Source organism: Rhamphochromis longiceps, linkage group LG8 (genome assembly GCF_057381845.1).
Source record: "Rhamphochromis longiceps isolate RC_006_pf linkage group LG8, R_longiceps_female_GT1.1, whole genome shotgun sequence".
Classification (NCBI taxonomy): domain Eukaryota; kingdom Metazoa; phylum Chordata; class Actinopteri; order Cichliformes; family Cichlidae; genus Rhamphochromis; species Rhamphochromis longiceps.
The window spans coordinates 18,954,824-18,969,344 of NC_140564.1; the positions used below are offsets into that span (position 1 = coordinate 18,954,824).

Below are 14,521 nucleotides of genomic sequence, written 5' to 3' on the forward strand. Positions count from 1 at the left end.
ATCTAGACTAAAGGATATTATATGACCTACAGCAGTTAACACAATTCAACTACTTTAACTACAGATATAAGATAACATATGATAACAGAATAATCTCACAAGACATAGCTGTTTGTGTTTAGCGAATCAAACGTGGTAGCACTGACATTTATACGCACAATATTCATTCCTAAAAATATCAGGAGGGTATATTCACAGATATTCATCCTATTAATTTAGTTTACACCTACAACTAAAAAATGTGATCTTTGTTATTCTGCTGTTGCATCAGTCCCTGGACCTGGAACATCTGCTGGATTTTCATTTATCATCTGTTTGTATTTGCTCTTGAAAAATCCAGCCTAGGAATGCAAGGGGAAAAAAAATCAAGCAATCATGAATTTCAGTGGCAGTAAAAATTTAAATAAATAACCAAGCTACATAAATGAATATTCTAACCTCTAAATTATTTTTTAACTGGAAATCTTCACTAAAATGTTTTAAACCTTTGTAATTATTGAAAAAATGTAAGAAGTGTCTTTCACCTTGTACAGGCCAGCAGTGAGTAAAGCCAGAAAAGCCAGTCCTCCCAGACATCCTCCAATAATTTCTTTGGTGAAATTTGGCTCAGGATACACTTCTACCACAACTTCAATCTGAGAGAAAACAGGATGTCGATGCCAAAGAAGCTCTTAATAACTCAAACAATAGACAAGAATGTGTACTCACCTTACGAACAGGAGGGTTGTCAGAACCTGTTGAAAAGTAGATGTACTGGTTTTTGTCGTACTCAAGACTGACTGTGCTGGTTAAGAGGAATTTGGCAGATTGAAGTCCAATCTAAGAAAAAAAATAGAATGAGCTGGCCATAAATTAGATTATTTCATTTACCAAGTTACTCATACATATACAGGAACAATGTGTGTTCACCTCTCGCCTCTGTGGACAGTCTTTATCCTTCAAGCTCGGGTCTGCTACCAGAGACCTGGGAGCTTGAGGGTCCTGCTGGTCCCTTTGCTGTTCAGAGAACTGCATTCTTCTGCACAGATATTTCCTGGGATCGGCTGGAGCCATTCACCTAGCTTGGGGGTCACTGTAATGAGTGCTCCAATTACCACTTGGATCACTGTTACCTTCACCCTCCACATCTTCTCAAGCTCTTCTCTGAGCCCTTGGTACTTCTCCAGGTTCTCAATTTCCTTCTTCCTAATGTTGCTGTCATTTGGTATCACTACGTCTAGCACTACAGCCGTCTTCCTCTGCTTGTTGGTTAGCCATTACCATTTTGTCTGTCTGTACGTGGAAGTCCCACAGGATCTTCGCTCAGTCATTCTTGACCACCCTAGGGGGGTGTCTCCTATTTTGACCTCGGGACTTCCAGGCCATACTTGACACAGATGTTTCTGTATACCAGTGTCCCAAACTTCTTTTGCTAGGCACGCCAAGTCCAGCCTCAGGATGCTGAAACCCTCCATGCATGGTCAGGCGTTTCCTTGTCTTGATATCAGTGGCTTCTCCTCCTTTGGCAAGATTATTACCCCAGTAGGGTAGCCAGTGTTGGGGAGTAACAGAATAGATGTACCGCCGTTACGTATTTTAAAATACAAAATATGAGTAACTGTGACAATTAGAATGCCATTGTTACCATCTGACTACACTACTCAAATCTGAATGAGCTTTGAATTAGGTATGAGTTTAAAAAATAGATTTCCAGATTCAAATCAGTCTTAGTTTTAATAAGCCAATATCAATTCGTTAAATCCTGAATCGATTTTTAAATATAGATGTATTTTGCCAGAAACATCAGAATCTCAGGTTAAAGCTCACGAAACTATTTCAACAACAGCCAAACAGCAAAAAAACAAATGAGAGCAGGTAAACAGATTCCGCAAAAAGATATAAACACAAAGAGCTGATCATTAACCCGACAGCACATACATTTACACGCTGCGGGTGCTGGAAGCCGACACCTCACAAATTCTGAAGCTGCAGGTTTCATCACTCTGTGCCCAACAGTGCATATCCTTGGTAGATCCCCCACTTGATGGTGACTTGTGCGATGGGGTTGAAGTTAGCTTCTAGTGTTGTACGCCACATTCCCATTCAGTTCATGATAAAGGCTCCTAGAGTCATGTTGATCTTTTACAGTTCTGGACATTCCAGGATCCAGGTGTGGGGCATCGAGTCATAGGCCTTCTTGTAGTCAATCCAGGCAGCACACAGGTTGGTCACCCTAGTGTTGCAGTCTTGGCTGACTGCTCTGTCTAACAGTAGCTAGTGTTTTGGGCCTCTGGTATTCTTGCCAATTCCCTTCTGTGCCCTGCTCATATATTGAGCAATGTGCCTGTTCATTTTAGCCAGACAGGAGCTTCCATGTGGTACTGAGGGTGGTTATTGGCTGGTAGTTGGATGTGACTGGAATCTCTGGGAACTCTTTCAGTACTGTTGGAAAACCATTTCAGGTGACTACATCACAAAGCTCATCGAGAGAATGTCAAGAGTATGCAAAGCAGTAATCAAAGCAAAGGATGGCTGTTTTAAAGAATCTAAAATATATGTTTTGAGTTATTTCAAACATTTTTTTCTACATAATTCCATATGTGTTCATTCATAGTTTTGAAGTGTGTCCAAACATAATGCTAGGAAAGTACCTGCAGCGGGTCAGGGAAGTCCAGAGGGGTGAGCTGAACGGTAAGAACAACGGTAAGCTATCAACACCTACACCCTGCCCATGATCAGGTACCCTGCTGGAATAATAAGCTTGCCAAAGGAGGAGATAGAAGTCATTTAGATCAAGATGAGGAAGCTCCTGACCTTGCATGCATCCTGCGGCTGTATGTTAAGTGCAAGAAAGGAGGCCGGGGACTGGTGAGTGTCAGAACCACATTCCAGGATGAGACAAAGAACATCCATGAATGCATAATGAAAGTGGCCCCAACCAACCACTTGCTCAGTGAATACCCCAGGCAGCAGAAACCCAAGAATGAGGAGCAAGAGGAGGAACCATCATGGAAGGACAGGCCCCTGCACGGTATGTACCACTGTCAGATAGAGGAAGTGGCTGACATCCAGAAAGATCCTGTGGGACTTTCACATACAGATGGACAAAATGGTGATGGCTAACCAACCTGATACAGTAGTGGTAGAAAAGCAGAAGAAGATGGCTGTAGTGATAGATGTAGCAATCCTGAATGACAGCAACATCAGAAAGAAGGAACATGAGAAGCTGGAGAAGTACCAAGGGCTCAGAGAAGAGCTTGAGAAGATGCGGAGGGTGAAGGTAACAGTGGTAATCAGAGCACTAGATGCAGTGACTCCCAAGCTAGGCAAGAGGCTCCAGCAGATTCCAGGAACAACATCTGAGATCTCTGTCCAGAAGAGCGCAGTCCTGTGAACAGCAAGGATACTGCACAGGACCCTCAAGCTCCCAGGCCTATGGTAGAGGACAGTCGCTTGAAGGATAGACCGCCCGCAGGGGCGAGAGGGGAATTTATTTTTTATATACAGTATATATACATATATATATTAATGAAACATGTAACACAAATTTCCCTTCAACTACCTGCTCTATCCATCCTGAACTGAGGTTGGCAGATATTTCATATGTCCTCTTCATCCGTCTTTCCAGGAATGTGTTGCACTTGAACACTCTGCACCTGGCTACAGAGCAGTCCTGTTGGTGATTTAAAGAAGACTGAATGGAACACTTGTCTTGACCCAGTGCAATTTGAATTTTAAAATCTACTGTGAATTTACATTTCAGTAGCTAATGTGCAGAGGTGTACTTACAACTACTTTATTTGTCAGTATTTGAGGAACAACATTTTTGAAAGGTGGTTCTTCATCATTTCCTCTCTGACAGTCTGTGATCTGGAATACATTTAAGTGCCAGTGTGATTGGTCCTCACATACATCTGTCCCACAGCTAAGCTTGAGCCATTTTGGGGTCAGCAGCTAAATCTTCTGGAATATAAATTACCTGTAGATTGCTCAAATCCACCCAAATGTCTTTTTCACCAAGCTTCACTGGAACCCTGATCACCACAGTGAAATTAAGCGCTCTGATATCATTTGTAATCTAAACAAGAAAAGAAAAGAATTACAAGCTTTATAGCTAGGTTTATATCACACAATACATTTAAAAAAAATAAAAATCTATGGAGAAGGTATATTTCACCGTGACTGACTGTTGAACTGGTTTCTGCAAACTATTCATCCCAAATGTGAAATTGTTGTAACTGAGGGAGCTAAACAGATATATTTTTAAGGTTAAACACAAAGAAAAACAATTAGATAGATAGATAGATAGATAGATAGATAGATAGATAGATAGATAGATAGATAGATAGATAGATAGAAATAGAACAGCACATACTTTTCAAATGTCATGAAAATGCTGTATTTCACATCAATCCATTTCTTTTTGTAAAGTTCACTTGTAGTGGCATGCTCCTGATTTCCACTGAAAGAGAGAATTGAAAATATTTGTATTGTGTCTGGGATATTGCTTTAATGAGTACATGTACCAAAATGAACAGTACCTGCTGGCATTCACAGTGACAAAGATCTTCTTCTCAAGTAGACTGTTGTTGTCAATTCCATAGGAAACAATGAAGAAAACCTTAATTGAATGAGAGAGATAAGACTGAGTAATAATTTTTGCTAAATTATGCAGAACGTAGAATATACTTTATGTATAAAGAAAACAAACAAACCTTAGTTTTGCTCTTGAAAATTGGCTTGTCAATAGTGCAGTCTGTCCTTCCCCGGGATAAACCATCTTCACTGTCCAAGGGGCTGCACTCAATTCTTCGCTTTATTATAAAATAAAATGACTGCTAGATGGATTGGAAGAGCAGCAGATCAGTGATGAATTGATACAGACTTGATCCTGATACCTTACCTGCTGACTCGTGAACTTCCTGTAGGAGAGTCCAGCTGGGTACGTGAGAATAACACGACTGTTGTAGGAGTTTTCTCCTCTGTTCTCCACTGTGACTGTGACATTCAAAAGCTCATCAATGCCCACTTTAACCTCTGAGGATCTGGCAAAGTATAAAGGAGGATGAGAACAAAGGAAAAGGAAAGCAGCCAAGCAAAGTCTTGTAATTCTGCCACACCTGGTGAAGTTGAAATCCACTTTCAGGTTATCAACACACTTGTTGTCATTGCCACAGTTGATCTCAAACCCTAACTGTGGAAGAGCATGATGGAAAAAAGTATTTACATGACGTTTTATTTACGGATTGCAATTTGAACATTGTATAGCCAAATCCAATGACCAATTTTTGTGTGCTGCCATTTAGTGGAGGCTTTGTGTTGTTGTTACAGGAAACAAAACAACTTGATCCATTTATGGAAGACATCTTGGTCCTCTGGACGCTCAGGGAAACAATTTAAAGTGTATAATCTAAGACAAAAACTATAATTTTAAGGTAAAGAACTATGTAGAGTAGGACTCATTTTTCCAAAAACTGATGCCTATGCGTGTAGACAAAAGAATTAGAAATCAGGGTGTGGAGGAAGTTGTTTTGTTAATAGACTTACAGGATGAATGGTTGTTGTTTTAGTCTGTGGGGACAGACTTGGTTTGGGATCTGTGTTGGAAGATAAACCATCAAATGTGAATTTGAGCTCATTGGAGAGCACATTGAGAGAGTCTTCAGGACAGGCCTGCAAGAAGAGGGATGAATGGTTTAGATTCAGTGTTAAAGGACTCTTTGCATTGAAATCGATTGATTGTATTGTATTGTTTATATTTTGTTTAGTTTTTTTTCCAGATATTGTTAGATTTTACCTCAATATAGAATTTTACAGTTGAACACTGTCTGTTTCTTAAGTCTATAGTAAATGATCCAGACTGCTCTTGTTGTTTCCCACTGATGTATGCTCGGTTGTTTGGAGGTTTCCGAGTGGCATCCACTGTTAAAGTATAATGAATCCTTGCTTGAGCTGGAATAAATCACAAATGGATTTCAATGCTATGAATTTATATAAATAAAAAACATTAAGCTGATGGGCAGTGACTTTGTAGTTTAGAAAGGGAGAGGAGAATGATGAACCTGTGTTGACTGTAGACACTCTGCTCATGGTAAAGCAGAGTTCAGCTGTGTTCTCGAGTGGTTTTGAGCAGTCTACATTCGTAGTAAGGATTTGCTTTGGGCTGAATGAAACGTCAGTTTTCACGATTACTATGGGCCTTGATCTGGAAAGTAGTAATATACATGTGAACTACTTTTACCTTCATAATTAATAACATACTAACATATGGTATCATTAGTGGTGATCTCACCAGAATTAGTAACACGATTTCACAAAAGTAAGCACAACACATTTTATAAACCACTACTGCTTAAAGGTTTTTGGTCACTTATTAATATTTTTAAGATGGCAGAAACATTGCCAACAATAACACATGATTGGACTGTCTTGGACTTACCTCAATAAAACAACTTTGCCCTTTGAGCCCACCGCTAAGTCAGGCAGTCCATCACCACTCTGGTCAAAAGATGACTGACTGATTGACACGCCAAAGAACTTCAGTCCTGACTCGACCTCAGAGCCAGTAATTCTCTGTGTACATGGAAATATTTTATCTAATCAAGTTGCAGATTTTGTCAATATTGAGATTACATGATAGATGAGTTTAGACATCATTGTGAGCTCTCTGATGCTGTGCACCTGTGAGTAAGTAGGACTGATTCGTCCTCCTTCACTGTGGAATATGTAGATGCTGCCTTCACCATCATTCTCCAAAGGTGCTCCAACTGCCAAATCCCTGAATCCATCTGAGTTTAGATCAGGCAGCACAGCAAGAGAAGAGCCGAACCTTCCTTTGACAGCTGCATGTCCTCTTAGTACTAATGGATCATCAAAATTACACTCCACAAACTAAAAGGAAGAGAGTGAATATTTTATGATCATTAAGAAAGTTGGCAAATAAACTGATTAATTTAACTGTAGTACATAAAATATTATAAATATTCTAAATATATTTACCGAACCAGTTAATCTGCAAACATAAACTCTTCCCTCTCTATCAGGCTCCGTGTACATTGGGGCTGATATAAAGATTAGATCAGTGATGTCATCATTATTTATGTCCATGGCACACACCTCTGCCCCGAAATATTCACCAGTCTGATACTGTGTAAGGAACAAATTATTAAAGAAAAAAAACATCAGATACATAAAAATAATGCAGGTTTTGATTATAGTTTATTTTTCATGTCCGCCTTATACTGTAAAGCTGTACCTGCCACGGAAACGGCTCAATCGTTTGTTTCATAAAGCTTTGTCTGTTAGCTGTTGAGAACTGTAAACTCCATGTCACAGCAAGCACTGTTCCTCTGTGTTTGAACCTTGGAGCACCAATAACTGTCAGTGAGCCACGCTGGGTTTTAGCAATTGCCATGGAGTAACCTAGAATTTAACAGTCAAGCAGTCAAAGTCATTAGTTAAAAAAAATCAAATGTGGCTAACATAGACAAATTGTATAGATTTTTCTAAAGTACCTCTGCAGGGAGCAAAGTTTGAAATTACATATTTCAACAACTGTCTAACATACCAGATTAAAACAAACAAAAAAACTTACTTGTATCCTATAATTCAGCCATCATTTGCAGTAAGAAGCCTTCTATTTCAACATACCCTTTTCTTGCCTTAAGCCTACTGCATGTTACAGATGTCTGCAGACCAAAAGAAGTCTTCGCCTGATTTTATTCTGAATCTATTTGTTAAAGTGATTACAGTTTCTATACTCTGAATCACAAAGGAACCCCCAACATACTTACTAGTGAGCATATCCATCCAACCATACATTCATCCATTTGTCTATCATCTTACTATTGAGGGCAGTTTTTGGTCTTTAAACCTAAATTTATTTGTTATTGTTGTCTTTTCTTATTCCAGTCTTCTGAGTTTTCCAGGTTTTTTTATTTATTGTTTTTATTATTTTAATTGTAGCCATTTGTTTCATATTTTATGTTAAGTAACAGACAATCAAAACAATGTGACTGATATTAAAATGCTTTTAGCATATACACCTTCAGCATTTTGAATATTTTTTTCAGTTTTTATATTTCGTCCAATAATAATAATTACAGCATAGCTATGTTTACAGTTAGTTTGTTGTCAGTGTAATATTCTCACCAAGATAACTGTCAGGCTCCAATGGCATCTCGTATGTTTTCACCCTGTCATACCCAGTTGTAAATTGAGTATAGCCTCCCGTCCACTGGTTGGCACCAACAATAGACATTTGAATTCCCTGCAGTGTAGATAGATATATATTGAATTCATAGAAATTAATTTAAAATCTGAAGTTTGTTTGGCTGCCCTTTTTTGTATATCACTTGACTGTCTGGTTAGTTTAAAGTGGTTTTAATTACCTCAGGCACATAAGCTACATTGAATCCCTCTTGAGCCATTTCCATTCTCAGTGACTCCCCACTGGTTTGAGATCCTGAAACACAAAAATAAACACAAATTTAAAAGACTGTAATAAATTCCGATTTGCTCATTCATGCTATTATTATGGCTTAATGGTATAATTCTAAATAATGACTTGCTGTTTATTGAAAGCGTGTCAGAGTGTATTTTGGTCATTTTACAAATGGACAAAGACAAAATGATCAACTTCAGATGGAAGAATTGCTATAAATTTTAAATACAGTTAGAACCACGAGTTTCTGGACAATGACTCAAGCTGTGCACATTTTCAGCTTTGATTCAAGTTGTTTGAAATAAAGACAATAACCATATTCATAAAAGTAAATAACAACTGAAACAGCAAAAAAAAAGCACAGACATGCGTAACAGACATATCTGTAGACATGTAAGAGAGGGGGAAAGACACAGCACCGAAACACTGATGAGAATACTACAGAGAGTATTAAAATTTAATCAGAACTGGAGATCTCAAGTACTAGGGATATCTGAGAAGCCAAAAACAAACAATGGAATAATGAAAACAGAGGATTCCTAATATTATAAATTAATTTATTAATCAGAAACTTCCAAAAATAAAGTAATTTAGAAACAAATCCCACCAGTCACCAAATTCCTTTTTCTCCATTGTAATGCTCTACCAGGCCTTTACTCCAGAAAATGTCAACAAAGCAAGTTTATGTTTGTACCTTCGATAGAGATTTTTTTCTCTAAGTTCTGTCTTATTATTTCAAGTGCGTTGAAGTCCCTAACTTGAAACACGTGTTTGTCTGAGGGAAAAGATGCAATGGTGTCCAGTTCTTGTTTTGCCTCAGGTTTATTAAACGCATCCCCCACCTAGAGGGGAAAACACACACACACACACATTGAAGTTATTATATTGTGTGGATTTGTTTCCCTATTAAACCAAAGGGATCCAAGTATATTTGCATTTGCAATGAGTACTGAGTTTGTATACTGTACTTTCATAATTTCCCCAAAATAACAAAATGCTCTTATAGATGCTAACATCTAAATATATTATAATAGCCGTTTTTACATGTCTATCACCCATAGCAATCAGTTTCCTATCAATGTTTGCACTTTTTAAAATGCATAAGAAAATTAGTAAGTAAGTAAGTTTTATTTATATAGCACCTTTCAAGATAAAAGTGCTTCACAGAAGATAAAACCTAAAAATAAAAGTTAACCAAAAGCAAGTTTTAAAATATGAGTTTTTAGCTGTTTTTTAAAAGCGACCACGGAGTCCACAGATCTCAGGCTCAAAGGGAGCTTCACAATCTGGGGGCCACAGTTACAAAAGCTCTGTCGCCTTTTGTTTTCAGCCTCGCATGTTGGACAACCAGCCCTGGTCACATGACCTCAGGGACCTGCTGGGAATGTATAAATTAGGTTAACTTTACAGGCTCAATGAACAGGTACTTACCCCAATAGCAAATCGAACAATTTTTTTACTCTCCGCTAGCTGTGCTGCATATGGTAAGCGATTTGAGTCTTGAGATTCTCCATCAGTTATAACTATCAGCACCTTCTTTGCATTTGATCTGGATCCCCTTTGTGGTGTAAAAACATTTTGGCTGTTGAATGAAGAAAATAGAGTTTCAGTTCATTTTTCATCTTGTTGTCTTAGAGGTTAAGTAAAATAACCTCTTAAATAACAATCATACCCTGCTTTTTAACAGTATTTTCTTCTAACATAACAGGGAATTTAGATTTCAGTTAAATATAGCTCTAAAAGTACAGTTTTTATATCTAATATCTGACTTGCTCCATTAACTGTATAGACATCCACAAACACTAGACTCTTTTGAAAAAAGTTACATCAGTGTTTTGGATAGAAAGATCACACAATAAACATGCAAAATCTTGGCAGCACTTACACAGCGTGTTCGATGGCCTTAGCTGTGTAAGTTCCTCCACGTAGTTGTGTAATTCTATCAATGTTAGATTTCCATGATCCAGATGAGAAAAAATTATTAAAGTAGTAATGGACCTTTGGTGAATAAGAAAACTGGGAAACAGAAAACTGAAGAAAAAACATGCACAAAAAAATAAGTGGAAAGTGGAAATAAGTAGAAAACATAAGAAAAAAAACATATTTTATGGAAATTTAAAAAAGCTACATGTACTTGTAATGTCTATGTCTAACTGAGAATAGCAGTGCAGTTCCTCACCTTTGTATCACTTGAGAGAAATGACCCAACGAGGTTTTTCACAAAGGTCTTCATTTTTTGAAAATCTTGATGATTTACACTCCCTGAACCATCCAACAGAAAGGCAATGTCTGTTCCAATCAGGCATTCTGTCAAAGAGATGGGCAAGGAATGCTCTTTTAGTGTTTCTGAACTGCTCTCTGTGCCCTTTTTGTGGAAAAGACTGAATTTCTTGGTATTCTGGAAGAATAATATTAAAATCATTGTTTTCCCTTTAAATCTCCTTTTCACTTCAGTTATTTGTATTTTTTCAGGAAGCTATAAGAAATCACAAACAAAGAAAAGGAAACATGTCACTCTTAGACTGTCACGGCTGAGCAGCCAGTGTGTTTCAGATGTTAGACAAGACACAAACTTGCCATTGCCAGTGTGTGAATGTGTGTGTGAATGGCTGAATGTAGCGAAAAACGCTTTGGGGTCCTTAGGGACTGAGTAAAGCGCTATACAAATGCAGGCCATTTACCATTTACAAACGCAGAAACCAAGGAGACAATCATAAATAATGGCTGACTTTAACCTCAACTGAAAGCTAAATAGGAATAACACATGAACTATAATCACAAATCTAACATGAGACGAATAAAAAAATATACTCAGAGCGTTGGTTCAGAGACCCAGCCTGTGACACCAGGCCATGGTTGTTTAAGTTGACTAAAACTAAACAAAGAAAAATAGAAAAAAAAATAAAACTCTTTTTTAATTAACTCAATCAAATTCAAACCAGTAGCATGTAGTTACATTTAATAAAAAAAAACTAAAATGTACAAATTTTGTCCTATTTGCCAACTCAACCAGTCTGCTGAATACAAGCACTCTTCTCTTCTTAAGGGGCGTGGGGGTTCAAACATGTATGGTTTGCAGTTCTTGATGAAGAGACACTGTAATTCTATTATATGTGGCACATGCAATGACAGTAAGTATTATACTCTGTTTTATGTTGTCTCAACTAAACTCCTCTATGTATCAATCAAAGCTTACATTGCAAATAAAAAAGAAAGTAATTCGATTTTGTTCATTCTGTGACCCCCACTGCCCATGTTGTATGTGTGGGTATGTGTGAAACATAAGTATATTTTCAAATCATATAAGTATGCTGTTACCGTCAATGGAAGAAGGGATTGGAGGTCCAAATCTATTGTACTGGTCTATCTGAAAACACACACCATTGTACATGGTGTAGCTTTTGCAGTCCTTTGGAATAGTTGGACCACATGCCTGAAAAGAAAAAAAAGGTCAAATTCTGATTAGAGTTAACTGATTATTTTCCTGTGCCAGTGTATTTGCAGTTCGCCAACTCACCACAGTGTTTTGGGTTCCAGGATCACTTTTCATTGTCAAACCAAGAGACATGTTGATTGCAAAATGTGGCTCTGGATTGGAAGCATTCATTAGATGTTAAAACACTCATAAAATACATTTTGTGATCACTAGAAAAAAAAAGTTGAATATGATTTAATGCATACTTGAAAAATGCTGTCAGAGTTTCAGGACATTCTGTTGAGACATTAAGAAACTACCTACCTTGAAATTGTATATTTTGGCAGTTTTCTCCAGAGGTGGTACACCTGTATATTTTCCCTTTTCTGTTTTGTGAATACTGTTCTAGTGGGGCACTGATGAGCAAGCTAACGAGAGAAAACCAAACATAAGATACAAGTTTGGTGGATAAAGTGAAGTGAAAAAGCTCCAATTGTTTTAATAAGGATTACATGATTCAATATTTCTTTGACAAAAAAGCAAAAGTATTAGTGGTAATTATAAACAATTGTAAACCCACATTTAACCTAAAAACCATGCTCTGACTTACTCTGATTGTCTTTGAACCACCTGGTAGCCAAAACCAGCAGCAGAACTCCTAAGGGTCTTCCAAGCCGCAGGATCGATATTGAAACAAAGTGCAGCATTTAAGACTGAGAATTAAAGTAGAAAGAAAAACATTATTGAAGCTGATTATGGAATAATAATGTGATTTTATCAGCACTATCTATAATCACTTATAGAAACAGTATACAGTCTGTGTTAGTTTCGTTGTATTTCTTGAATGCAGCCACAATGTTTCTTTTATGACCACTAGAGAGCACCAAAGTCCAACACTTTAAAGCTCTGAATTTTGTTACTCAGAATAGTTATTGAGTTAAAAAACATTTTTAATATTTTAATTTGGAATCAGTTTTGTGTCTTTGATTGTTGTATTTTAATCCATCAGTCCAAGAGTAAGTGCTGAAACATAAACTTTAAAGAAAAGATATTGTAGTACTTTTTAAAGCTCCATATATTTATCAGGTACAGCACAGTATCAAAACATATCATTACTATACTGTATAATTTGCTTATTTACAGTATTGAAAAAAGCAGCTAAATAGACAATCACACCTGTGTGCACATACATCCTGCTCTCCTGAACTATGTCAGATTCATCAAGTTATGACACACACACACACACACACACACACACACACACACACACACACACGCACACACACACACAAGACAGAAAATGTCTGAGATAAGTAAGGTTTGTATAGCATTTCTATAAATCCCAAAAATAAATTGAAATCAGCAAACTGTGATTACTAACTTTGATATTCAAAAAATACAAAGAGGCAAATATTTTCTCAGATGAAAATCATAAAATTACAATCTAATTTTACATTGCAAATTGAATGTCCTGTACAAGGCTTCCCCCTGAAATGACCGGCCTTATTTTTGCCTTCATTTTTTGGGCATTAGCTTTACACAGCTTTCTGAAATAACCAGTATATCATATAGTGCTTGTTCTCCATAATGTACATGTATTTGAAAAATATACCTCATCATTATTACATGCACTCATTTTTTTTCTTGTCACCATGACTCAGCCATATTAATATGATCATTATTGTTTCAACAATAGTTAAAAACTATCAGTCCGCTTAGAATTTGTTTGATTTTTCATGTTATTTACATTTCTGCTCAATTGTTATACAGACATGAATAAACATGATATTAAACATGTCAGAATAAACTGGACAGATACATATGATGTGACATTAATGTAAAAAGCCTCAGGTTTGGTTTAGCCCTGTATGGGGCTAAACCAAACCTAACAGTACATAACAGTCAGATATGTATGTATAACGATTGCATGGACTTATTACAGTTTTTGAACCTGTTTTAGTTTTATGATTGAAAAACACAGTTTTCATCAAAATGCCAGTCATAATTTTACTGTTTGCTGACCTTCATAATTAGAAAATAATAGATAAAATCACAACACACAAACTTGTTTTACCTGACAGGAATAGTGTAGCACTAGATATCCAGTCCATTGTGTGAGATGTTACATCTGCTGATAGTGTCAGAGAAGAGTTGAAACCAGAAATACAAAAATGATACAGTGCTTCCTCAAAGATAAGACAGTTATTTAAAGGAATTATTATGTAGGAGGAGTTACATCATTATTTTATGACACTTTAGACTGTGGTGGTATTGCTTAAGTCTTATCCAGTGATTCAAGCACTTGATTTTTATAACAACTGAAACGTTTATTAGTTTCTAGGCAACAAAATCAACTCATGTAAATAATAATTAAAGGTTTTATTTGGCTATTTATTATTCTAACTTCAGTTTTTGTTGCCAATAGATTGGTACAGCATCTGGAGTGGTGTGGAGACTGTACTAGTCTGTCATGGTAAACAGAGAGCATGAAAGGAAAGCTCTCGATTTATTGATCTGTGTTTCTAAGATCATCTATGAGCAAATCAATTATTAGTGACTGAAAGATTGTGTTTATGGATGTATACAATGGAAATTCACTTCCTCTGAGATATGGTTGAGGAGATCAGTCATTTGGGAAAGCTGTTGCATCTTCACATCAAAATGGGTGTGAGCAGTGATGAGGG

The 14,521-nt window shown here is 36.9% G+C and overlaps 1 protein-coding gene across 2 annotated transcripts in view; it reads right to left on the reverse strand.

The window, feature by feature from the left end:
* LOC146663506 (integrin alpha-M-like) overlaps nucleotides 1-13,948 on the reverse strand; it is a 42,071-nt gene extending 28,123 nt beyond the window's left edge. Inside the window, exons 1-29 of one of the 2 annotated variants that reach the window (XM_085416253.1) lie at nucleotides 13,912-13,948; nucleotides 12,448-12,550; nucleotides 12,162-12,265; nucleotides 11,940-12,010; nucleotides 11,741-11,855; nucleotides 10,602-10,729; nucleotides 10,308-10,453; nucleotides 9,854-10,004; nucleotides 9,117-9,264; nucleotides 8,370-8,443; nucleotides 8,131-8,248; nucleotides 7,235-7,401; nucleotides 6,979-7,125; nucleotides 6,661-6,870; nucleotides 6,419-6,552; nucleotides 6,042-6,184; nucleotides 5,777-5,931; nucleotides 5,527-5,652; nucleotides 5,100-5,173; nucleotides 4,883-5,024; nucleotides 4,695-4,793; nucleotides 4,521-4,600; nucleotides 4,355-4,441; nucleotides 4,157-4,226; nucleotides 3,959-4,057; nucleotides 3,769-3,849; nucleotides 3,542-3,652; nucleotides 709-819; nucleotides 525-635 (exon numbers count right to left, since the gene is read on the reverse strand). In XM_085416253.1, the coding sequence (XP_085272379.1) occupies nucleotides 525-635; nucleotides 709-819; nucleotides 3,542-3,652; nucleotides 3,769-3,849; nucleotides 3,959-4,057; nucleotides 4,157-4,226; nucleotides 4,355-4,441; nucleotides 4,521-4,600; nucleotides 4,695-4,793; nucleotides 4,883-5,024; nucleotides 5,100-5,173; nucleotides 5,527-5,652; nucleotides 5,777-5,931; nucleotides 6,042-6,184; nucleotides 6,419-6,552; nucleotides 6,661-6,870; nucleotides 6,979-7,125; nucleotides 7,235-7,401; nucleotides 8,131-8,248; nucleotides 8,370-8,443; nucleotides 9,117-9,264; nucleotides 9,854-10,004; nucleotides 10,308-10,453; nucleotides 10,602-10,729; nucleotides 11,741-11,855; nucleotides 11,940-12,010; nucleotides 12,162-12,265; nucleotides 12,448-12,550; nucleotides 13,912-13,948 (3,342 nt within the window). The remainder of the gene's footprint in view (nucleotides 1-524; nucleotides 636-708; nucleotides 820-3,541; nucleotides 3,653-3,768; nucleotides 3,850-3,958; nucleotides 4,058-4,156; nucleotides 4,227-4,354; nucleotides 4,442-4,520; nucleotides 4,601-4,694; nucleotides 4,794-4,882; nucleotides 5,025-5,099; nucleotides 5,174-5,526; nucleotides 5,653-5,776; nucleotides 5,932-6,041; nucleotides 6,185-6,418; nucleotides 6,553-6,660; nucleotides 6,871-6,978; nucleotides 7,126-7,234; nucleotides 7,402-8,130; nucleotides 8,249-8,369; nucleotides 8,444-9,116; nucleotides 9,265-9,853; nucleotides 10,005-10,307; nucleotides 10,454-10,601; nucleotides 10,730-11,740; nucleotides 11,856-11,939; nucleotides 12,011-12,161; nucleotides 12,266-12,447; nucleotides 12,551-13,911) is intronic. The other variant, XM_085416254.1, reaches the window with a different exon arrangement.
* Between the last annotated feature and the right edge of the window lie 573 nt (nucleotides 13,949-14,521).